At 38.5% G+C, this 26988-nt stretch overlaps 1 protein-coding gene across 3 annotated transcripts in view; it reads right to left on the bottom strand.

The window, feature by feature from the left end:
- ctnnd2a (catenin (cadherin-associated protein), delta 2a) overlaps positions 1 to 26988 on the bottom strand; it is a 246588-nt gene that overhangs the window by 159247 nt on the left and 60353 nt on the right. For 2 of the 3 annotated variants that reach the window (XM_039617817.1, XM_039617816.1), the window contains exon 3: positions 3857 to 3969. In XM_039617817.1, the coding sequence (XP_039473751.1) occupies positions 3857 to 3969 (113 nt within the window). Of the gene's footprint in view, positions 1 to 3856; positions 3970 to 9102; positions 9224 to 26988 lie in introns of those variants that run through there. The other variant, XM_039617818.1, reaches the window with a different exon arrangement.

Genomic DNA, 26988 nt, shown 5'->3' with positions numbered 1-26988 from the left:
CCTGTATTCCAACACCTTATGTGCCCTACTAGAGATGGGAGAACAATGTTCAGGTGCCCTAGGGTCTCCTTACTAAACATTTGAGTGCACTTGGCCTGCCTGGCATACATCCTGCCAGCTTCTGCAACTCACCACCAGGTGGGGATCACTTATCAGCTCAGGTCTTTACCCAAGTATCCGAGTCATTTGGTTGTAAATCTGATAATATGATTACAAATGAGCCAATCCATAACCACAAAATTCCCTAGTGTAATACCCACTTATTAACATGTTTAGGTTAGAACATGGTGGTAGGAGATATAGTAAATATTTCTTATCAACCAAGTGATATCACCTTATATACTTATATCTATACATGTGCCCCATCTGCTCGCCTTGTCCAAGTGTGTGACCCTAACGTTTCTGTCATAGCCAAAGCATAGGTTATGACAGGTCCCATGAGTTCCTATTCTTAACTTTATATCATTTGGTGATTCATCACCATTCATCATATTTATCACATTTATTTATATCGGCAAAAACACATTGATGCTAATTGAAATATATTAACCAAACATTCAGAGGTATGCTTTTAAAAGGGCACTGAAGGTTTAAGCTGCACAGCCAGTCAGACAGAAAAAAAACTGCAGGAGCAAATGCTTCCCACTGGCTGCCACTTACCACTAATGTTAGAAAAATGATAAATTAGTTCCGGCATGCTGTCTGGAGTCTATGTGTTCACGTGGGTGTGTATGTCTGCCAGTGAATGCTTCCTTCCTGTAAAGTGTTGTGTCGCATGCCAGCAGTTCACAGTGTGAACAGATGTTAGTCAGTATTGCCCTGGGTTTCTGCACCACAGTCAGGCATTTTTTAGGGTCCTCGGCTCTGAGGAGGAGTCCGTGGAGATGCCTGAATTGCTTTATCGAGCGGAACACAACTAAGGACACGCAGGCTCACAGCAGCTGCCAAGAACACACACAGACATGCGAACACAAACACAGCATTTGCTCCAAGCATGTGCAAAACAAACCCACAAACAGCTGGGATACAAAAAATCCACACATTTGGTATAATAATATAAACAAACACACACAACTCTATAGAATAAGCACTCTTAAGTTAACTTTCACCCCAGCATATTTCTTACAGAGTAATGGCTTAACTGCTGACTGAATATGGCAGCTGTAGCTTGAACCCCACAGGAAACCCTGTTCCAAACAATATGGACTATCAGAACTGGAATAATCTAAAATTTGAAAGGATAACGAGAAAACACGTTTTAATACAATCTCCTGTTAAAACCACTCTCATGACAGTTTTTTTTTTATTTAATACTTTGCTTTATTACAATAACACCTACCAACACTTTCCATATTTAGCTGCTGCTTGTCACTGAGACACAGATGAAGGAAGAGAAAATAACTGGTGGTGTTGAAGACCATGGGAAAGGTTATAGCTGTCTCTTTAGATAGCATCATATTCTCTCTGATCATTCACAGTTATACTGCAAAGACTAATATCTATACTTGGGCTTGCACGCAAAGAAACTGGCTCTTTTAGAATCTGCATGAAAGATAATGCCAGTCAAAGTGACAGACAAAATAAATTAAAATGGTCAAACTCAGAGGTGTGCTGTCTCATGTGTTTGTGTTTATACATAAGGACATAAAGGGGGACAAACGCACATCACAAGTCTGATTTGACACACGCTGACACATAAGGATGGATGTGGACTCACTGTCATATAGTGAGCTGTCAGCACACAAGCACTAGCTAAGCCAATGCTCTATATCTGATGTGATAATCATGACATAACTGTGAGATGACAGCAGACAGAGTATTGGTGGCCCAGACACATGCATTTGCAGGCATAAACGCACCAAACACTTGTTCAGATAAAACAAGAGTAAATGTTGCAGAAAGTAGGATTTTTGCAGAATTTTAATTTGAAGACTCAAGCAAAGAAAATTTAATTCAGTTCAATTAGGTTGTTCATTTGTAAAATGCCACAACAGTTGCAAGTATATGTGTGAGAGTGATAGGGCCTATGCTGGGTTTAGTCAGGAGATAAAGATGCTCCAAAAGAAAAAATTCTGAAAAATATTTGCATATATGTAGACATCCCATCCACGTGGCTCCATAGTTCCTAAAAAGTATTTGAAACCACATATAATGATGAATAATACGGTATATTTTTCTTTAATGGCTTGGCATGAATTACCAATCCAAACAAATTATAGAATCAATAGTAACAACAGCAGAGCACTGTAAGGTACTTCAAGTCATCAGATATTAATACAATATGTAATTGTACCATCTTGATATACTGTGCTTATTTGGTTATTTAAGTGAGGGTTGCAGTAGGGCGGGAGCCTATCCTAGCTCAGATGAGAGGCAGGGTACACCCAGGAAAGGCTCTCAGCCAATCACAGGTCTAACATTCAGCAACAGATATACATGCTCAAATTCAGTTAATTAGCAAATCAATTATTTAATTAATTTAACTTAAGAAATTCTCACAAAAGCACATTGAGGTCCAGAGCTGAAGGTTTGAAGCGTGTTGTCACGTTGGTGCTGTGAGGTGAGACTGTGACACTCCAATGTAAAAGTTACAAATCTCAGTTTCAGTGTTTGATGATGGCACTGGGATTATTTTTGAAAGACTGTCAAGTTATATTTACGAGTAACCAAATTCAAACACAACCCTAGATAGGAAGCCTCTGAATTTATCCATAAAAAAGTTCCATCTTAGTCTCAGCTCAAGTAAATAAAGTTCAAAAGTCTCTTTTTTGGTGCACAGTTTGTCTTCACCCCTCAGGTTTGCGTACTTATGCAAACAGCTGCCTGAGGGAGTCAGATGGATGTTGAATGCATATGAACTTGACTCTCTGACATGATAGCAAATTTCATACAAACTCAACAAAACACAACTAAACAGGCACACAAAAACCCAGAACACAAAAAAAAACAATTTTCACCAACTTTCCACTGAACTTAACTTTTACTTCTTTTTTTTTTTTTCAAAAGTGAAAAGTGATGTGAATGCAAAAAGAAGCTCATTCTGTTCGAAGAAAGGTTCAGATACTCTTTATATTCCTTATCTCTTTATGTTAAGCGCTCTCTTTTCTCTTTTTATCTAAAAATAATTACTCAACACAAAGGTCAGACCTACGTGCATGACTGAGGTCGTATTTTAATGGGTTTTGGGACTAATATGTTGATAAATATTATAATAATACAAAAAGCTTTCAATGGAGCATAAACAAATTAAATCATAGAGTGGTTTTGTGGCCATGTAAATATATGGGGGAAGGTGTGTAGTGTCATACCTTCATGTAAAGACAAAGCATTTGTGATGCATAAACACTGATAAACACTGTCGTCTCCCAGAAGCTTCCCTCCATGCACCCATGCAGAAATCCTCCTTGATGTGCCTGCTGTACGATGTGTACAGTGTATGTGTATGAAGTGAATGCGGCTAAACTGTGTGTTATATACAGCATGTTAAAGTCTACACAGCTGTGTGGTACAGTGTTATTATTTCATACACCCGTCTATGTATGTGTGCAAACCCCCATTAGCCAAGTGTTAATTACTCCATGCTCAAGTATGTATTTAAAAATAAAATGAGACAGGTGTGTACTTTTTTGTAATTGATTTAGCTTTTAAAGTGAGTGTCATCCCAATCTATCCATCTTATAAATGCACCCGACAGCAGGAGGAATGCTGTCCTTTACTAGCAACATTATTTTATAAGGCAAAGAAGAAAATGTGTGTACTGTAGTGCATTCATATCATATTTGAAGTTGAAGATGTACAAAGATGACATACTACAAACACACACACACACACACACACACAGAGGTTTTCCTGGTACCTAATGCTGCTCATGCTGCCTGCCTCGGATCCCAGCTTGCATCTCTCCAGCTGGGTGGCAACAATCTGACGCTCAGCCTCAAGTTCCCTGGTCAGACGCTCAAACTGAAGCTCCTGATGGAAGACATAAAAAGAAATTGCGTGTTAGGCAGAACATGAGAGAGAATGAGAGAGAGAACAAGGAAGAAAGAAAGAGACAGAGAGACGGAGAGCACTCGGGGTCTGCAGAGGAAGTCAGGGATTATAGGTCATCGAAACAGCTTATGACTGGAAGACGGCTCTAAAAAAGTTAAAATAATTGTGCTATCAAACTTGACTGACAGGTGAGAAAAATGTGTTAGGCAATGTGTAGGCAGAGTGTTGTGTTGAAAGTGTTCTAAATATGTGAGCAAAGAATCGCTTCAATCCAAGCGACTGTGTGGAGCTCGAGGGTCATGAATGTGAAGATATCTGTGGAATTAATTAAATGTATCGCTCCCAAATAAAGTGTGTTCCTATTTGGCAGGTTAGACAGTTAACAATGTCATTTACTGAAAAAAAATATCTACTGGTGGGATTCTGTCTTTTTTAATCAATTTTAGGTATTCGTATTTTGAAACCTTTGTATTTAATGAAAAAATGCATTACTGCAGATGAAATCCTGTCACAAACCCTGACAGTAAAACAACCTTAGTCCTGACAACTTTTCAATATAATTAAATTTACTCTCATATTATCACAGCCACATTAAAAAAGAGCTTTATGTGTACTCTGTGGATTTAATGGTTCTGTTGCTACAGTTAGAGAAGGCTTTTCAGTGACTACAGTTTGGTGGGTTGCAGGTTACTGTCAGGATTTTAAGACAGAAATCAATGGGGAGAACTGCTTGTGCTGATTATATATCACTCTTAACCAAAACCTACCTGTGTGTGCATGTGTTGATGCATTAACTATTTAAGTTCCAGCTCTGTCAGTTATCTGGCCTAGCAGGATAAACAGCATTTTAAACCAATATAGATCTACAAGTATGTTTATGTATGTCTGTGTTTGTGTGAGTGTGTCACATTCAAATTAAATGTAGTAAATGCCAACATATGATATCCATGTGTTTGCAAGAACAAGTCCGTGTGCATTTCAGAGAGAGCTAAAGAGTGTGTGCTGGGGTGGTTCATTGTCTCAAAGCTACTAGAAACTCTGAATGAGATGATCTCCAGTCACTATCTCAAGCGTCCAACCTTAATCCCACCTGCACTCCAACACCCAACAACACAATTTAATTTGTCTTTCTCTCCTTTACCCCTTTTTAATGAATGCACCCAATAACAGCTTACACACTCTCTCTTTCCCTGCTTTGGTGTCTAAAAACAAACCAATCTAATTTTTGGTATTAGCTTAAGTGGCATGTGTCTCCCAGTTTTGGTATAACAGATTACAAAGTAATTACATTACATTTATCTGTGAAGTAATGCATTATTGTATTGTAGTTATGTTGTTGCTTGTTTGACAAAGTTTCTTCAGGTATACGCATGATAAGCAGACAGGAAAAACATCATCAAATGTGCCTTGCAACCAAGCATGAAACAACTATCCACTGCTGCCAACACCATTCTTTCAAAGCAGCCGCATTGGCAGCACGCTAACACAAACTGATGTTAAGTGTGATGTTAAAGCTGAGTGTGAGCCGACCCTAGCAAAGACAAAGACAAAACCTGATCTTTAACAAATGACAAAACAGTGAGTCAGGCTTGTAGCATTGCACTCTGTATCCTCCATTTCCACACACACCTGTTTCTGTGGTAGAATCACTCTGAAGTTTTTTCAGCTTTTCTGACAGCTTTGTGTTAATACTTAAACACTAAAAGAAAGATCTGTTTGCCTTCACTGGGATAGGGGCTTGTGTCGATTTGTGGAACTGTAGCCTAACGTTTGTATTGTTAACTGACAGTTACAGTACAATGCATATATATACACACACACATATATATATTTATATATATGTTTCAGGGGTGTAAGTATTCTGAAGCCTATTTTAGACCCATTCCATTTTGTTAATAACTCACTCACAGCTACCTTCTTCCCACTCAAATTCCTCTCTGTGCTCTCACTCACCTCACTCTTTGCTTATGTTTAAATCAGCAACAACCATGCAAATGTGTTTCTTGTTCTATGAGCAACAAGTCAAATCTTGCAGAATTCACCAATAAAGAATAAAGTAGGAGTTTCAGCCACCTCTATGATTTACAAAGTAAGGTAATGCTGGAAATTTGAGCAGAGTCTATTAAACCCTCTGGGCCCGTAATTCCAATTTACGGCTTTGTTTTACAGCAAGGTGCCTCTCTTCAAAGCTCTGCTCTGTTCTGCTCCCCAAAGAGACTGCTCTGTCACCTTGTTTGCCATAGATGCAACTCGTTTAAATCCTCAAGGTGCAAAAATGCAAATCCCTGCACCGAAAGTAGCATTATGCTAATTGATGATATATTATGCCTCAATGGTAGAGTATCTTAAACACCTTCTGAGGTAACATGGTAATGTCTGAATGCTAAACCCAAAGAGAAACCTGTTAGGCAAGTTACAGTTAAATTATGCATAGCCCTTGGTCACAGCTTATATTCATTCATATCCCTCCGCCTTAGGCACTGGTATGTTAGTGATATGTCATGATTAATAACACTTTGAGGATAAAACTGTTCAAACAACTTTTTTATCTTTATTTATTTCATCTGTCTTTTATTTTTTTCATTCAATCAATGCTGTTCTTCTCATGTTTTCTGTGTTTTATTTATTTCATTTGTATTTCATGTGTATTTTTTGCCTTGTATAAACTGCTATGGTGTTCTTTATTATGTCTTTTACTTCTGTACTTCTGTAAAACACTTTGGTCCATTGTGGTTGTTTTAAAGCACTTTACAAATAAAGCCAGGATGGTATGCCATCAGAAAGTTCCACATTAGTGAATTGGCCAAAGGACAGTTTATGTTTACCAGATGAAAGAGCTCGGCTGACTTTTCTAAGTACATGCCATTATATATTCTTATTAGCTACAGCTACAAGGCAGCAAAAAGCATACTTACAGCTTATTACAAAAACATTTAGGAGTTTGTGCTCAACAACAATTATGAACAGAATGCCTTTCTTTTATACGGTCAGTAAACGCAGCGATGACAAAGCCCTTGGCAATCAAAAATTGTCAATTAAAAGGAGAGCTGGCTACACTCATGCAAAAGTTTGGGGAACCCTAATCAAAACTTTCAATTGGTATGCAGGTATAAGATCAACTGAATTGATAGTTGGGAAAGCCTCTTCAAAAGAACTCCTTAACCTTCTACAAATTAAAATAAGAAAAAAGCAGGAATTTTTAAAAAGTAGCAAATCGTGTTTGTATAATTAAAAGATGTAAGCTAACAGAAATGATGGTGAAGATGAGCTTTGGAGCTCTACACTTTGATGAAGTCTCGATAAAGTTAAAATAGAACTTTTTGGCCATAATGAGCAAAGGTGTGTTTTCAGAAAAAAAACGTATGTTGGAAATAACACCTTTCGAACCATTAAGCACAGGGGTGTTCGAGGGTTGCGTTGCACTCAGTGACACAGGGAATATTTAACTTGTAATTAAATATTAACAAATTCTGACAGCAAACATCACAGCGGCTGTAAAAAGCTAAAGAGTGTATCCTTATTCCAATCCAGTCCTTACACCTTGACACCTTACACCTCCAAGTAGAGTGGTGGTGAAGGATTTGTTAATTAATACTTGGAGCAAAAATATAACAAACTTTGGGATACATGTGTCTTTCTTTCACTTCCACCAGCATTTTGTGGTGATGTGTAACGCTGTAAGATGTATCGATTAGGACACGTTTCTATAACTTGTTAAAACATATTCCTTTCAATTTCATTCAGGTAGTTACAACGTTGTCTTCTAACACTACCTGTCTGTTCTTTATATGTTTTGTTCTTTTATTGGCATCATCAAATATTTAAATAAAATTCTAATTATGAATCATTAAAAAAGGGGAATAAAGTGCCTTACATCTCAATTCAAGTGAACTGGGAGACTAAATGAAAAAAATTACAGAAAAAAAGGGAAAAATGCAGTTGTTATTTATATAAAAGTTTATAGTAGGGAATATATATTATTTACAAGCTTCTCTTTACCATCTGTATTTACTGGAAACATAAAAACTGGCCAACTGGCTCTATGACTACATTTGCTAATAACTATGGATGCAGGGAAAGGATAACTGTTTTCATCCACTGGTAAAGCATTTGTATTTATAGGTATTTGCAGCAATTGCAACAAAACTTAACTCTAAAGCCTGATTCTTGATCACCACATTGTGTTGTGTCACATGCCTAATTGTAGCCTCATCATCATTCATACCGCTGCTTGAGTGCTAGCTGGATTGGAACCAGAATTACTGTGTGTAGGCAGAAGGTCTGCAATCCAGACTGAAACTGAACAGAAATAGTATGTTTTCTACAGTAGGATAATGACCCTAAACACAGCTTGAATCCAGCCATGGCCCTCACAGTCTCCCTAACTTTAGTATTGCAGAAAAAATTACATAAGACAACAAGCTGAGATTGTGACATGAGAAGATCATCATACAGGTTGGCGATGTTACCACTGTTATAACAACGCTTAGGTCTTAAAACTGTTTAGCAACTTAAAACGAGACAGTCCCTGTAATGTTTTTTAAGAATATGTGTTGTATAGACTCACTCCTCCTCCCAAAATAAAACATTTAATGATCCAAATCCATAATATAACAGCTGAGTAAACTGGGCATTTTTCTGCAACAAAAGGAACCCTGCTCTGCTCACAACATGTAAATGTAACTAGAAAAAAAAAGAAAAGTAGAAAGAAAAATAGAAGAAGGTAGCACACAAAGATGAAAAGAGTCCAAAAGTAGAATGAATTACAGTAAGTTGTGTTTTAAAACACAAAAACTGGAAGGGTTTTAAAAGATTTTGTACATTGTCATTCTCCTTAAAGTGATCCAACTTAATCCGAAGACAAAGACTGGTTGTTTTTCTATACATTCTTACAACTTTCCTTAAGTTTTATCTCTGCTGGAGAAAATGTATCCACCTTTAACAAGCTTTAAAATGTTTCTCGAAATAATATTTGAGAATCACTGAATAACAAAATTTTCAAAAATGTAATTTATATGATGAACATTCAAAACTCATGTCTGCAACTCTGACTTCTCTTGTGTAAGTCCAAAGAAACATACTAAACATTTTATTTTCCATGATGGACATTACCTTGATATACTCCTGGACCCCAGCTCACCAGATCCAAAAATGATCAGATGGTATGTTTTGGTACCATCAAAAGATGTAAAATGACACTATACTGTGTAAGCTTTGTGCATGTGAGCCATCGCATCCCCCTCAAGAACAAAGAGGCGACAGAAATCAGCAGCTGCAGTCAGCCACAAAGGTCTCTATGGTAACTGTACAGACCCCTCCGCACCTTCGACATTATAAATTAGGCCCTGGCTCCTCCTACATACAGCTCCTGCCCTTTCGCATACCTGAACTACTCTCAGAGAAATGTCTGCGCCTTCATTTATTCGCCCACAGAAAGCAGACGGTGGAAGGAGTGGGCGATAGTCATAAGTGTATTTACAGAAGACTAACGCATATATACCGTGTATAAATATAGTTTTTAGTGCAGATGCAGATGTTCATCACCAACATCCAGTAAACAGCAGAAGCTTCCTTTTTTATAATAATACTGTGTATGACCTGAATATACTTGGTTTGCAAGTGTTTTATCAAACTTAACTGGATGAACAGTTTCAGCAACTACACAAAATGTGTGCGTCAAATAAGTTCCTCTCAAGGAACTGCAGGGTCACAGAAAAATATCTTTTCTGGAACTGTTTTAGAGGGGGGGGGGGTTTCCAGTGGACAGGTCTGACAGTGTTTTGCAGTGCCCCCTGGGTGCCAAAGTCAAGATCAGATAGAGGAAACAATTTAGCACCACCTGGAGGTAAACACCCAGTTTTCAAGTTTCTTTTTGAGCAACATTTACTTGGCTTTACTTCTTACTTCATTTACTTTGCATTTATTTACAACATAATTACTTCAAATTGATTCCTGCATACTAACAAACCAATGGAGAGACAGAAACAGACCAGCATAAACACGTTGGCGTCCAATCTCACTAATCCAGGATTAATTTCTCACATTTCTTATTGTTTTTGTGGACTTACTGGACATACAAATTCATGTACACACAGATATGCACCTGTGTGTACATAAATGCATATGTGGATAAAAAGTCCAAGACATGAAACTCTTATACATCGAGAGACAGCGTGCAGATGTGTGCCTGACCTCTCTGCGGGGAAGGGTGAGAGAAAAGAACATCCCCACAGGGGTGTAGACACTGTCACATTATCAAATAGCAGCTCTCCGTGCAAGCTTTTTCAAAAACTAAAAATACTAAAAAACTACAGAGAGGAGAAGAAAAACAGCTAATAAGAAGACCCAACTTCAAATCTTTTAAAAACACTTTTTTTTTAGCACTTAACAGCTTTGCTGGGTGAATTCAGAAGATCTTCTGCATAAGTGACAAGGACAGAACAATTTGCCTAGAGATAAGACCCAATCATTATAAGTGGCCTATGGCCAGATATTAACTGTGCTGTTTTTGGATAGGAGACAAAAGGCAATTAAATAGAACTATGACCTTCTACTTGAGCAGTAACTTTCCATCTCTCTCTTGTTCTTTTACTCCTCTTCCTCAATCAGCAAAGAGGTGTGGAAAATCTCAGATGAGCTGAGTGGAATGAAGGAAAGAGGAGTGAAGAGGAGTTTGTAAAAGGTCACTCTCCTCTTTTCTGTCACTCCCATACACATTAAAATTCTCCACACAGTCACAATCAGGCTTGTTACTCCTCTCTAAACCAAACCTAGGCTACATAAACTTGAGGCTCACGCAGCCTACATTTGGTTCAGTTCTAGCTGAGATTCAGTTCTGCCTCACTCCTTCCTCTGCTTGTCTTGTCTATCACTTTAATGAGTGTGCATGTGCAAGTCAGGAGAAGGGATGCAAAGAGAAAGCAAGGACTGGAGGAGAGCGAAGAGAGAGAAAGGAATAAAAACAGATCTCTGCTGATCAGCTCTACGGGATGAGAGCCACGGGAGAGATACCTGATCCACTCCTACTAATGTACATGTGTCCGCAAGGAGAAAAAAAAAGTGAAGGCAGGAAAACAGATTACTGGAAAGGGCCTGCTAATGTTAATGACCCTTTCTCAAAAAATTGGGTATTGGGTTTTGTATGTCTTTACAAAAGTATTTACTCTTACCTGGCATGGGGGCGTACTGTGTGTGTGTGTCTCTGAATGTGTGTGTGTCTGTCTGTGTTTGAGTGAGAACTACTGTCTGTGTAAATAAAAAGGATTAGCTGTAAAAAACAAAAAACAAACTCCATTTCCAATATCAGTACATTGTGGTTATGCCTTTCTAAGTAAGTAACCAGCTAACATTACTGCAGTTATACTAAATAACAAAATCTTAGAGGTTATATTTTTGTAAAAATAATTTCACAATTTACTACTATTATTATCTTATTTTTCAATGGAATGTATATAATAAAAAATATTTATCATATAAAGTTAACAGCAGTGTTAGGAATATATGGAAAAACACAGACATCGTGGGGTCTGTGTTAGTGTGTGTGCATATCTCAGTGTTGGTGAGTACATGGCCCTAGGGGTAAACACAGGTGAAAACATAGGCAGAAAAAAAAAATCACACAGCTCAGCCTGGCTTCATTCTGCATCGACTTTGCTCATTAACACCTATTCTTTTTCCGTAACACATGATTCATCTTTGTTGTACACTGGGGACGCTACATTCTTCCTAACACATTGATGACTGGCCTTTTCGGTATCAGCCTGCTTCAAACAAAATTTAATTCACATTAGCAGCAATACCTCAGGGGTGCTCTGTGATTATGTGATTATGGGTATAACAGTAATGCATTAGACAGCACACAAGTACTGATAACACTAAGCAGTTCTCTAAAAGACAAATAGGCACAATTAAAGGAGGTATTCCTACTGCAGCAGCAGCAACAACAACAATAATGATAATGATGATAAAAATCATAATAATACTAGTATTAGTGGTAGTAACAAGCTATAGGAGCTTAATCAAATAGCTGAATGCTATTACAAAAAAAGAAACCCATCTTTATACTTTTTGACATTTCCAAAAATCTGATTATCAAGATAAGATCCAATAATCTGAAAACAGCATGAATGAAAGACCCCAAAATGTCTTCATACTGAAATGACAAAACTAAAGATTATAAAATACAGCTGATACCTGATAAATACATGCAAATCCTGCAAACATATAATTTTGAGAAATTTGTAAAAAAAAAAAAAAAAAAAAGAATTGTTAGAATCAACAAAATGCATGCCACGAATGAATATGTAACATATATTACCCACACTGATAAGGTAATTAGTGTGAGGTAATCTTTGCATCTGAATAATCTTTCTAGTTTTGTCCTATGCATTTGATTTCAAGTCACACCCTATTCCAACAGGACATCACAACTTGTGTAAATACAAGCATTACTCTCCAAGACTAAATTGCCATCTTGTTTCTCCAATGTTCATAGCTGAGCTCACTCGAAAAGAGGCATAATGTCCCAAAAGGACAGGGTATGCTGACGAAAGCCTCAATGACAATAAGTGCCGAAGTTGCTTCACTGGAGACAGGGCAGATCTTACTTTTTGGCTAAAGCAAGATTACCCATGTAAGCAAGTAAAAATGAGTAACACCAACATCTAATATAACAACAGTAATGAGTGATTTAAAGACATGAAGTATTATATCTAAAACATTCTCAAATTCTTTGCACTTCGCAAACACAGTACAAGTACTTCTGTTGTTAGTGCAGTGAGTTTGGGGTTTGTCTGCTGATATTCTTTGAATTTCCTGTTTTCTAGTTTGGGTTTACAGTCAGCAGTGTCTGGAAATACTGAACTGTCCCTGGTGTGGACAGATTTGGAGCCAATTATTACCATCTGAATTTTATGACTCATCATCATAGCAGTGTTTTCCTAAGGAGGCAGCAGACAGCAACTTTTGGCAAAAAATCATTTCAGCCTCTAACTATCTATAAGTAGCTTATCACACTGCCAAATGCTTTCTCTATTTTCTCTGTTTTTCTACATCTGTTTACTTAAATGTGTTAGTTGACGCAACATGACATCAATATGTGGATTAATTATAGTTCGAGTTATCAGTGTGGTATTCATTCACAAAGAACAACGTGACCTTTGCAAAGTGTCACAGAAAACTTCATTACCACCTCACAGCACATTCTTACTTTCTGATATTTTTAGTTCTCAAACTTTCATTGGAAGCCCTGCAAATCTCAGTTGTGTGGTAAAAATAAGGACAATAATGAAATATCTCCAGCCTAGGCAGAGAGAAAATCAGGAAAACTACTTGAAAGACACTCAAACAAAAAAAGCTGCATTACTAGGGAACGGAAAATATGCCGTCCATGAGGTGAGTACCTGGTGAAAAACAGTGAAAATATAATCCAAATCTTCCTCAAAGTACTGATATAGTAAACCACTGGTGATGACCAGAAGAGAGATCTATAGGTGTTTGGATTTAGAATTCAAATGTTAAAAAAACTGCACACACCTGAGACGTATGACTGCCAACAGCTGGCCCATAACAGTTTTATATGGATTATAAATATTCAGCACACAAACACAGCCATACCCTGACAGATCTTTCTCTCGTTAAATTATTTAAGGGCTCAGTGGGTAAAATGAAATCATCTCTCCCTAAGTCTCCAGTTTTGCTCTCTTGCTTACTGCTACTCTGTTGCACTCTCTCTTATCTGTTCCAGTACGTCTGTCTCTTTTCATTGTATATGCGAACAAGTGCATATGGTTGTGATATGTGTGCATCAACCCTAAAGAACTTGGATAGCACATCCTGTACAGACAGACGCACACAAAAATTCAACAAAGCAGTGTTCGTCTCCATTTTCACTTTAACAAAGTAAAAGTTAAAACTGAATTTTAACTTTTATTTTTATTTTATTGTACTTTTTATTTTGCTTTTCTTTCACATCACTTTATATTGCTAGTTCCTAAAACCCAACTCAGTTAGCTGCGTGTACACATGTGGGGATGGTAACGTCACGTATGTGTAAGTTTTGGTCTGTTGGCTCAAAGTTAGAAGACAGCATGACTGGATTCATGCTCAGTGAGTATGGGTTTGGCCACAGACAAAATGTCACTTGGAAAATGTCACTGCCTAAATGCCATTGGAGTGTGTGTGAGTGAGTGCATGTGTTCATAAAGAGCGTGAGAGAGAGAGGGTGTGTGGGTGGGTGCAAACTCACACATACTTACGGCACACCCAGTAAACAGGTGTCTACAAACCCAGGGGTTCCTCATTTGGGAGCATAATATTGTTTCCTAAATGCACTGACGATTCACCGCTAGCATATTGTCAGAAAAAACATAAAACAAAATCTGGATTCATCATATTCTTATGCTCATATACTGCACACTTTCACAGAGAACCTAAATAAGAGCACAGCAATGCTTTGTTGTCCCTCACCATTTTGATATCCGATTACTGATATAAATTATAGCATATGTTCTTTGGGACTTTGAGTTAATGTGCAAGCTTAATGTGGGCAAATATGTAAAATGGTTGTATACTATTAGATTCCAAAGACAAAATGTATTCACTCAGCTATGGTTGGTGGCAGCCTAAAGATTAGAAAAATGGCTTTTGACCAGAAGGCAGCAAATCTGAATTTTACAGACCAGCTGGGGAATTCTGGGCATGTAAAATAAATGTGTAAACACTCTCCATCTCTCAACACTTACTGGCATTGTGCCCTTGAGCAGTGCGCTCTCCCTCTTTTGGCTCCAATGGAGCAGCTCATTGAAATAAAGTATAACAGTAGACTATGGCTGTACTGAGAAGCTGCCAGGTGAGACTGTGTGCAGATGCATGAATATGAAGCAGGGTGATTCTGAGAAAGAGCAAGCGTGCTCAGCAAAAGTCGTCCATGAACAATGGATTAAAAAAACACAGTTATTCACCCAGCACAAGTCTTCCCTGCCTTCTCTGTCAGCTCTTTCCCCCTGTGTCCTCTATCTCCACCACATGATGTGACAGGGGACTCGAGGAAGGCCCCAAAGGTCATTCATCCACTGGCAATCACAAACACTTGTTTTGATAGATTAGCTAGTGCAAACCTTTGCATGCTCACTCAGACCTAGGTAGACATATGCACGCACACACACACACACACACACAGAGTTGTTGAACCAACAATACATGCATTCACTCAGGGAAGCTTTTCAAAACGAGGTCTAAAGGAGTCAAAATTCAGCTGAAATGATAAAAAAAACACATTCCAGGTCCAAGTAAGCAAGAATTATAGAAATGTTTGCTGACAGGCAATGTTGCAGACAAAAGTGCATCTGCAGCCAATAAACTAAAGGCTTCTCTCTTGCAGGAAACCCCCCAGCAGCTGACAAGTAATGGATATAGAGAGATGAAAAAGAGAAAGGTGAACTTTAGCCAATGACAAACCTATTAGCATAAAAAGATAACACTGCATATACATTATTTTTACACAGAACTATTAAATTGGTTTGTCCAAGGAGCAAGCAGCAAGCAAACTTTTCAGCTGAGAAGTTAAGCCAGCATGAAAGTGACAAAAGTGCAGTTCCTATAGTATGTGTTTATTATGGTTTGAAGATCGTATTAATAGGGGCAGGGTCTCTTTCAGTGGTAGGTGTGTCTGCAACGCTTCACTTCAGCTAGTTCAAAGTGACGGCAGTAGAACCCTCATCCTCATGCTTGTGGGGCTGGTTCCTTTTGGAGCATTTCTCATGCATTAATATGACAAAGAGTGTGGCTTACTGTGTGGTTAGCTGTACTAAAAGCCCATCCAAGAAATCTGTGGTCCAGATTTGGTTAGTGAAACAATTTATTTTATTCTTCTTCTTAGGATTTGGTTTGTGGTTGTAACTAGTTAACCACCTCTCCTGCATTAGCTGATAATTTAGCACTCTTATGTTTCTTTTGTATACAACCATTTCTGTATACATGTTTAGGAAGCACACACACACAACAAATGTAATGTATGAACACTTGTATGTTTCACTGATAACTGCTATTTTTTTTGTGTTCACATTCACTTTGGTTATGTTAAGTGCAAAAACTACATGGTAATGGTTGTCTGTGAAGGTTCTCAGTCATCCAGGTCATCGTAGTCAAAGGAGTTTGCAAAGAAAACCGTCTGGACTTCTTTAAGTTGCTTGAAGACGTTTCACCTCTCATCCGAGAAGCTTCTTCAGTTCTAAGGTCAAATGGCCGAGAGTCCCAGATTTAAACCCAGTGGGAGTATCCCCCCCAATGAGGGACAAAGGACCCCCTGGTGATCCTCTAATCACATGCGCCAAGGTGTGAAAGCGGGTGTGGGACCTAATCAGCCAGGGTTTCGGGTGAGCCCATTGTGAAACCTGGCCCCACCTTGTCATGTGAATTCCTGAGGTCAGATGGCCCAGGATGTGAGTGGGCGTTAAGGCGTCTGGGAGGAACTCAAAACTGGATTATAGATGGCAGACAGTTGGTGTCGTAAACCACCGCCTCTGTTCAAAGATGGTCGCTCACAGTGGACATAGATGGCCTCTTTCACTCCTCTTTCAAACCATCTGTCCTCTCTGTCCAATATGTGAACATTGGCAACATTAATGCTGTGGATAAAAACATCAAGTTCACCAGGGAAGACACAAAGGATAACTGTTTGCCTTTCCTGGACTGCACTGTGCACATTGAAGAGAATGGCAACCTCAACATTGAAGTTTACCGGAAGCCCACACACACGGACCAGTACCTCCTCTTTGACTCCCATCACCCTCTGGAACACAAACTTGGAGTAATTAGGACCCTACACCACCGGGCAGAACATGTTCCCTCCAAGCCTGAAGGGAAAAAGAAGGAACACACACATGTAAAGGAAGCACTGAAAACACGCGGTTATCCTAACTGGGCGTTCATAAAGTCAGCAAAGAGGCACAGAAAAGAAGATCAGACACCAGCGAGGGAGGATAAGAAAGACAGACGCAACAACGTTGTCATCCCTATGTAGCGGTGTATCAGAGAAACTCAGGAGAGTTTTCTCCAAGCACGACATCCCAGTGTACTTCAGACCCAGCAACACACTCAGACACAAACTGGTTCACCCGAAAGACAAAACTCCAAAACACAGACTGAACAACGTGGTGTATGCTGTACAGTGCAGCGAGGAATGCCCAGACCTCTACATTGGAGAGACCAAACAGCCACTTCACAAGCGCATGGCACAACATAGAAGAGCTACCTCCACAGGACAAGACTCAGCAGTCCATCTGCATCTTAAGGATAAAGGTCACTCTTTTGAGGATGCCAATGTTCACATATTGGACAGAGAGGACAGATGGTTTGAAAGAGGAGTGAAAGAGGCCATATATGTCCACTGTGAGCGACCATCTTTGAACAGAGGCGGTGGTTTACGACACCAACTGTCTGCCATCTATAATCCAGTTTTGAGTTCCCTCCCCAGACGCCTTAACGCCCACTCACATCCTGGGCCATCTGACCTCAGGAATTCACATGACAAGGTGGGGCCAGGTTTCACAATGGGCTCACCAGAAACCCTGGCTGATTAGGTCCCACACACGCTTTCACACCTTGGCGCATGTGATTAGAGGATCACCAGGGGGTCCTTTGTCCCTCATTGGGGGGGATACTCCCACTGGGTTTAAATCTGGGACTCTCGGCCATTTGACCTTAGAACTGAAGAAGCTTCTCGGATGAGTGGTGAAACGTCTTCAAGCAACTTAAAGAAGTCCAGACGGTTTTCTTTGCAAACTCCTTTGACCATGGTAATGGTTGTAAAAAAAAGATCAGTGCTACACCCTTTACCATTTTAAACAGAAGTCACCATTCTCTAGGCTTTCTGGGAGGCTTGTTCTACTCCATCTTCACGGGACAGTTTATATACAATGATGCAATGATACCATGAAATGTAGTAAGACCATGCAGAAACAACCTAGGCCATTTTCTGAAGGAGGGCATCTTAAAGGAAAACATGTCACTTGATACTGAATAGCGGACAGGGGACTTCAATAGTATGTGTATATTTATGTACTAGGTGTTCCCCACTCTGGCAGTCTGCTAAAGACAGTATTCATTTATCAAAAACGACACAAGCGTTTGATCAGTAAATGTATGAGCAGGTATATGTGAGTGTTTGTTACACTGTACGTGCATGACAGATATGAAAGTTGTGAAGCCTAAACTGGTGAGACAAGCTTGACAGGCCCTTTGGCACTTTTTTCCATAATGGATAAATGGGCTAAAAAAGCTTCTCTGCCAGTTACTTCACTGACAGTGAATCACATAATGTAACATGTAAAGAGAAATCCAACTTGATGATGGAAAATGGGTACACCAACTTGTGTGTGTGTGTAGACACACATTAAACTGATTTTGCTTGCTTGCTTATTTTTTTATTTACTGTTTCTCTTGCCCAGCTTGTCTATATATCTCTTCAGACATACACTCCTTTCCATTAATCTGACAGCATCTGAAAGTACTCGTTCATTTATGGAGCTGCTTACTTTTCCATCAAAGTCCAGACAGCAGTGGTATTACTGTATATTGGGTCTTGTAACATTTAAAAAGCATTATCAGTGTGATACAAGTCTGGATGCATGCAGTCGCGGTAACAGATACGGGCACGTAAAACTGAGCAATGTCTGAATTAGGTTGGCTGTAGTGCTGACTACAGTCAGTGCTGACTCTATGATTTACATCAATGTTCATTTTTTTGATGGTAGGAACAATGTAAAATATGGTCATTTCATTGTCCTGAATCAAGCAACTTTATTCATCCTGAGGTTGGCTTTGACCCTCGTTGCCTTCACCATGATGAAGTCAGGAAGACATCTCACCTGATCTTGGTTTAGTTTGTTGATTTGCAACACTGCTCTAAAATAAATGCTAAATGTGATGAAAGATTATTATGTATTAGAAATTTCTCATGAATTAGACCACTGTGTACACTATTAACCCTCATGTCTCCATCTATTGTCATTTCTGTTCTAATAGTGAATATGTCTCTGAATTTAATACACTATATTAATTAGCCAGAAAAATACCTTTTTTTTCAACCTCACAGTGTTTCCCTGGCTCAGCATCAATATCAGTAATACCATGAAATTTGGGGCTTTTATAAAAACTGAATGGGGGAATCAGATTAACTGCTTGTTTTCAGTGAATCGAAAGCTGCGATGATTCACTGCTATGAGAGGCGTTATTTTTCTGCGGGGACACAACACTGGAACAGACTGCCATTTGCTACCACGTGAGGAGGCTCTCAAAAAATCTGTAGCTGACTGCCGTAGCCCTCGCACATTTCTAAATCTAACAAATTAAATATCCCGATATTTATTTTGGTTTTGAAATAAACTCAGACAAGCGCAGCAGCAGGAAGTGACAGTTGTTATTTGAAGTGAGGAGATACTCTCTGAAGATATTTAAGTAGACTTCACTAAATATATTGTTGCAAAATATTGTTCTGTCTGTGCTGCAAAGCAACACATCTAACTTAACTGCCTGGAAACAAACCACAAAATACAGCATAATGAATGCATAAAGGCCAAAAAAACAATTGTTGCTGAAGTGTATCGTCCAACGTCAACTCAGACCTTCACACAGGTGAGCCTGTACAGCACATCCTGTACAGGCTCACAAAGATGCACTGAAATCACCAATAAAATTGCATTCAGTCTGAGTCAAAGATAAGTGTCCAATAAACACGGTGAGTAATGAAGGCTTCAGAAAAATGGTCAGCACGGTGGACAAAAGGTATGTTATCATCTCGCGCAATTATTTTTCCAAAGCAGCAAAACCTCTGCTGTATGCAAAACATCAGAGGGGAAATAGAGCGAGATCTCAGAGCTGCCGAGTACTTTGCTCTGAGTTTTATTCACATCCATCATGCAGATACAGCCAATGTGAGAAGGTGAGAGATTTACCTAGGCCAAGTTAATAAACACCTTATTTGTTTGTGTAGATGTTATAATCAATTTTAATGTAGCACCTTGTACATTTTATATATTTTTTCTGTTTATACTGTTCATATGTATATAGTGCTGCAGAACTGTGCACCCCTCCTACATGTTTGCACTGAGTTGGAGATGCTCTGTATCTCATTGTACAACTGTATAGTGACAATAAAGGCATTCTATTCTATTCTATTCTATTCTATTCTATTCTATCTAAAACAGTACCTTGTTGATTTTATTTTCTGCTGAATTTGGGTAATTTTTTTAATTTGTTTTTTGGATTTATCTTTTAAACAATTCACTGAATTTAGGTGAGTTTTTTTAAATACTGCTTTTATTTTACTACAAAGATTTGTGCATTAGGAGGAATGCAGCACATAATGAATGTGAAAGCAGTGTTATGTTTACGTGGAAGTGCTATGAAACATTTTTGTCACTGAAATCAATCAATAATCGTAACATATAATCATAATCTCAATATTGCCACAGTTTTGCAGTCCCTCTCTCAGCCCTCTCACATAACTTCTGCTGAAATGGATTTACCACCTAACTGGTCAATTAGACTTAAAAGCATATACACACATTCTGTGTAATGAAGAGAAAAAATAAACCCCAGGTAATTTAAAAAAAAAAAAAAAAAAAGAGGACGTGAGAAACATTATTAGGGAGCTAAGTATTTTTCATACACGTATTATTTATTCAAATACGATCTGAAGTCCTTTTTTTCCATAATTTATTATTGGCAGGCTGAAAGGCCCTGCAGGGGTTAAAGTACTTACAGAACACCCAAACGCTGATCGTGATAATAACAGTGAGAGATCAGAGGATTTCTCTTTAAACGTGGCTGTAAGCAGGGATACAAGTTAATGTTTAAACATGTCTTTTACACATCTAGTTCAGAAAATAAGTGTTCTCTCATCTTTACACAGTGACGTGGATAGGGCCCTTTTCAGAGGCAGAGGTGGGGTAAACCAAATTAACCTGTATGACTGTACACTGCTCTTCACTCTGAATGCTGCATCGTTTTCCCCAAGCTATTTTCTTTGGACTATTTATGTAAATTTTTTTCCTCCATCTTCTCATCTGTTAACGCAAACACTTTGATCCAAGTGGAGACACTTCACACAAAAATGACATCTGAGATTTACACTGGAACAAGATTTAATTAACATGAACTGGAAAAGACCTGTAAAGAAAATGTTTTCTATATGCAGACGTTTACACAAAGACAAACTAAGTATGGGTCATTCGAACGGCGTCTTTATCATGACCCTTTCAGAGTCAGCCACTTCATTACCCAACACAAGAGCGCTGTCATAAAAAAATGTGGAACACCTTTAAATGTAACGCACTCCACAACCATAAATCACTATAATCTTAATAAAAATTTAAATATTCAAATTCATGACAATACAAGTAAAAACTGAAAATGTTGTAGCTTTGTACAAGTGAATGTACCTAATAGATTAGATGGCTAGAGTATATGTATAAATATGTACACTAAATAAACAAACACACACAAATCACACTTCCCTGTATATTACATTTGTTGACTAGATCTTTGGCCTTTAAGCGAACTGTCTCATTTGTGGGTTGTGCACACAAACAGAGATGTAATCTCTAAAGACAAACAGTGAGCTGGCGACTCTACCACTAATTGGCAACAGAGAGGCTGTCACCGAGTGGAAGACGAACACTGCAGCCGTGTCGTCTCATTAGAAAGAGAGATGGGGAGAGAAAAATGGGAGAGAGAGTAAAACAACAAGCTAGCCAGTGAATGTGGGGGGAAAGGGTGGGGTGGAAGGTTGATTTCAGCTAAATGATAGCTGGGAAAAGCTGCATGCAAATTAAAGACACACAAACAATAACCAGTGACAAAATGCATTCACCCATAGGCATTGAGACAATGTATATAAATATATTATTGGTTTGCCAAATGAGTGTATTGCATGTAGCTATCTGGAAACCAGTACTCGAATATGTGCTTTTGTCATTTGTTTTGCTTTTATTCCAAATCAGCTCAGCAACATATTAACATTTTATATTTCCCTACTTTGTTTTTGATGCCTTGAATATACAAATGTTGCCACCTAAAAACCATAAAAAGTTAACCAAACAGAAACACTAAAACAAAGCACTCGTAAATGTGATTGCTGCTTTTTCAAAGCAGTGAATATAAAAATTTAAACTTGGGAAAAGGGACTGATTAGGACCTAAATTTTAGTGTAGGATTGCTGTTGATATTTTGTTTTAACCTAACCCCACAAATGTACCTGAAACAGGAAAATCACAATCACCGCAAGCTAAAAATGTAAAACTATATCAATGCGAAAGACGCTGCTACACGAAATGCCAAAGGGATATCATAAACTACTGTCCCAGTGAAGTTCATCTTAACAATACCAATCTCATTGCAGAGGTATTGCTAAGGTTACTGAAGTGAAGCAACAGTCCAAAGACAAGATTCAGGCTAACTAGTTCAGAATATATGCATTGTTTAAACTTGAAAGGTGAAATTAGCCGCTTCGAAAGTGCATGGTGTTGAGCCAGGCATGACAGAGGGGAAGAGAAAACAGAGAGTATAATGAAGATGAAAAAAGAAAGCAACCTAATAGCACAATGTAAGACCTGCAGTTAAGCTTCTAAGTAATACCCCCGCCCTTCCAACATCAGAAATCACTCCTTTGGGATGCATTTAAAGTATCAATGCCCCAATGTTTCCAAATTGGTCAACACAGGTGACAAACTGGTCCCACAAAGTTTTAAAGAATAATAAAAAATCAGGATTTACATACATAGTAAAAACATGGTGAGTACATCTGGACTGCAAGTCAAGAAGACAACCTTCTCATTAGGGATACTGCAGGGACATGTACTGTATGCAAACCGCTTGATTTCAGGACCCCAAAATGAGTCAGAGTGGTGCACAAGTTTAATTTCTTAATTTCAGACTGCCAATCTGTAGTTCCAGCAGTTGGTAAAATTGAATTAATCATTGATTTTCTTTTTCTTTAAGCTGATGATAGTTGCTCATTCTGGCTGCATACATATTCTACAGAATCCTGTAAGCCACAAAATAGGTCACGCAAAATTTATTCTTAACCCTTTCTCCCAATTTTCTCTGGTCTTTCCAACTTCTAACTAGGTCCTTATGTAACATGTTTCTTTCTTGGATGCAAATTTGAAAGTGTACTAATGTACAAATCTGTAAATATTTTTATGTGCACTTTAGTCTCAGGAGGTCAGTTAAGATAACAGAAGTTGGCAGGTTTAAGAAATGACATATATTAAATGACATATATTAATTAACTTTGCATTACAAATCTGAGTGATCAGTGCCAGATCCAGTGCCTATATCTAACAGATTATGTTTGTGAGTGTGTGTGTGTGTGTGTGTGTGTGTGTGTGTGTGTGTGTGTGTGTGTGTGTGTGTGTGTGTGTGAGAGAGAGAGAGAGAGAGAGAGAGAGAGAGAGAGAGAGGGAGATGAGAAGGTTGTTAACTGTCAAATTTTTTCTCCTCTTGGCAATGCATCATTAGGTAGAAACATGGCTCCCGGCCCCCCTCTGAGCAAAATAAAGCCTTGGAAGGACTGATGGGAGGAGGAAAGGAAAACGACAGGGGGAGAATGACTCAAAAAAGTAGAAAAGAGGGAAAGAAAACTGCAGTGGATGACTGCAGGGGGGGTTATGTACACAGATGAGATGAAAAAAAATCGCAGCACAAAGGAGAGTGATACAGACTAAAAGCCAGAATGAGACAGCGAGAAGGCAAAGGAATGTAATTCATTTTAGATTTAAACCTCTTATTGTTTAATAATGTAACTTGTCAGTTTTCCAAGTTCTGCTTTATGAAAACAAAACCAGTTTGCCAAACTGCGGCACAAAGTAAACAGATAAAAAAGACGACTCTCTGTGTGTTTGTGTCTCAGCACATTCTAACTCACAGTGTCTCCCTAATAAGCCTTGATCTATGTCTGACTATGATCTATTCTTTATAAAATATCTGTCCAGATTATTTCATCAACACTTTGTTCTCGATGTCACATCAGTCACAAGACCAACCTCCAAATCTCCGTGTGTGCATGCAATATACACACAGCAGTCACAATTATCAGGTTAATTGTCTTCCTCAAAATTAATTTTATCAAGAAACTAACGGTCTTAGTCAGAGACAAAAAACTAATATTAACCTCTAACCAGAATGTTTTACAAAGCTAAAGTGTGTTTTGTCTTTCTCATGGGAGCATGTGCAGAAATACTGGCACATTAATTAAAAAGAGCATTTCCCCAGACTTACTTGTTTATACTTCATGTTTAGAACAAGTGTAACAAAGTGTACAGCTGAAGCAGCAACCATCAAATGTTGTTTTGTATGGAATTACAACCCCGACTTCCTGTACTAATGTTTGAAAGAGGCACCTTTCAGAAACCAGCAGTAGATTTGGGATCTGATTTTTAGTACATTTTTAACCTGAATAGGTTCGACTTGCTCATTCTCAACGTCACCACTCAGTACCCCTCCTTCACCTTGCTGGCTTGAAGTGGCGCCCAGTGTCCATTAGTAAGTCGGCTATGAACACATCCATCTGGACCATAAAGAGTCCCTCTCTTTTCATATATCCATAAAAAGTATGAAAAAAAAATACGTTTTCGGGGGCAGCTCTTGGCCCAATTCTGACACTTGGATTTGTTCACAGCAGCTAAGGTTTCAGCCTCCTTTACTTTGGCGACGTCTGAGCACTTCACTTCTTGTACTGCATTACACTCCAGGTGTCAAACACACAGCACCTGAATATGATTCAATAAAATAAGTATTTAAGCTGAAATGGCTTGAGCTGGAAAATCTGCATAGAGATAATGATGAGGTCAATAACTGAGCAGGCAGTGGAAATTATGTGTATGATTATGTGTAGTATTCGAGTGTTCTTGTGGGCACATGCGTGTATTAACTTTTTTAGTTTCCATTTTAATGTGGTCACCCGCTGATAAGAGTTTGAGTTTTTGATGGTGGAGTAAAAGAATGCAATGCACTCCCAGTAATCATGGGGGGCTGATGACTCACTGCCATTTCTTTGATGCTTCTGTCTCTCTCTATTACTCTCAGAAGAAGCAAAAGGAGAGATAAGCAAGGACAGAAGAGAAGAGAAACAGAGCAGAAGAGTAGCCTGCTACAAAAACGCTTTCCACCGAGCACAACATATTACGGTGACATCAGGGGATTTGAGTGACAAAGAGGAAAGAAGATGGAGAGAAAGCTGGTGGGAGACAGTCGTGGGGGGGTGGAGCGGGGTGTAGGGCGGACTATAAAGAATGCTGCTTTAGATGCAGTTTGTCCCTTAGATTTGTCATCTGACACCATCCCTCTTACTCAGCACTTTTAGTGGAGAGGGACTGCTGAGTGCTTCAACCAGAGAGGTGGGGAGAACACACACAGACAGACACACACATTTACAAATGCACAGGTAGCATCTTTGCAGGGCTGAACAAACTTTTCATGTTACAGTAAGCTGTTTAAAAAAAAAGACAGAGAGCTGCCTGCGTGTCGACCTATGAAACCAGACTTTTCTCTTCTGACAGTTTTCAAGGAGTAACCTATTTATTAAACACAATGAAATGAAGCCAAAAAACCAAACATTCTGTCAGGTCAGGTGGTAGAGCAGGTCACCTACTAATTGGAAGGTAGGTGGTTCGATCCCTGTCTGCTCCAGTCTGCATGCCAAATATCCTTGGGCAAGATACTAACCCAAGTTGCTCTCCGATGCATCCATTGGAGTGTGAATGTTAGATAGAAAGTCTTGCATAGAAAAAAGGGCTTGTGTGAATATGTGTATGAGGCAAGTTGTATAAAGCACTTTGAGTGCTCAGTCAAAGCAGAAAAGCACTAATAAGAACCAGTTTAGGTCTGTTGACTGAATGTTTTTTGGATATAGAGATGAAAAATCATACAAACTTGCTATTCTTGGTCAGAGGATAAGTCAAGCAGGCCAAAACAAGACATGGTTGATCGCTAAACCAGAGCTGATTCTCCACGTTCAAGACAAAATATCATGCAAATCATAACCATTTCTCTGCTCCTCAGTTAAAGTTAAATATTTCACTCAGAGAAATCCATAAAACTTGGAGAGATGACAGAGGTGCATTGTGTTATTCCTACAATACATTTCATAAACAAAGGCATAAAAGTCAACACTTACAAATAAGCCTAATTAAATGTGTATAAATATCTTTTAAACTAAAATATTTATTCTACACTGTACACTTTTATCTTCTACATCCCTTTTCAAAATGAGATTCAAAGCACAGAGGAGTATTACAGTGTCAAACTGCATATGTTTTGTGACTGGGCGGTAGTGCTTATAAGATTATTGACCTCTGCTGTCAAAAGCTGACAGGAAAATGACAAATTCAAAACATCTTCAACAGCCATCCTCTTGTGGGAAGGTAAGCCACAAAACCACTACATACGTTTTGGTTCTTCAGCGGTCTCTTTGCAATCTAATTTGTTCAAACAGTTCAGCCTGTGAGGAGAAGAAATATAATTTCATAAATCCTTTCTAAATTAAAACATGAAGGAGTGGGTATTGACAAAAGCGAGTTAATCCTGCTGTGAATAGGGACAAGGGTGGTTTGTGGGAAATATAAATAATATTTAAAAATTAAGACACAGCCCACTGTAAAAGCTTCTGTGCATACAATTAGACACAAAAACACAAAACACGCTTACAATTAAATACACACGCCCAATAATTACTATAGTGGAAAGGGACATGAAATAACCATGACTGTGTATGGATATTCTTGCAGAGCTAAACCCACAGACAAAATGACTTGAAAAGAGAACAATACTGTATAGTTGTACTTATAAAAATGAGTTTAGCTTTGCACCGATTTAAGAAAAACCTGACAATTCTGATGTCAGGTGAAGAACGAGAAATTGAACAAAAAGGTAAAACCACGCAGAGTTAACACCAAAACAATGAAATTAAATACAAGATTTAAAAAAAAGATGAGATCA

The sequence above is a fragment of the Oreochromis aureus genome, linkage group 9, assembly GCF_013358895.1.
Source record: "Oreochromis aureus strain Israel breed Guangdong linkage group 9, ZZ_aureus, whole genome shotgun sequence".
In the NCBI taxonomy this organism is placed as follows: Eukaryota; Metazoa; Chordata; class Actinopteri; order Cichliformes; family Cichlidae; genus Oreochromis; species Oreochromis aureus.
The sequence above is the reverse complement of the archived record's forward strand: the minus strand, read 5'-3'. Positions and strand labels throughout refer to the sequence as shown.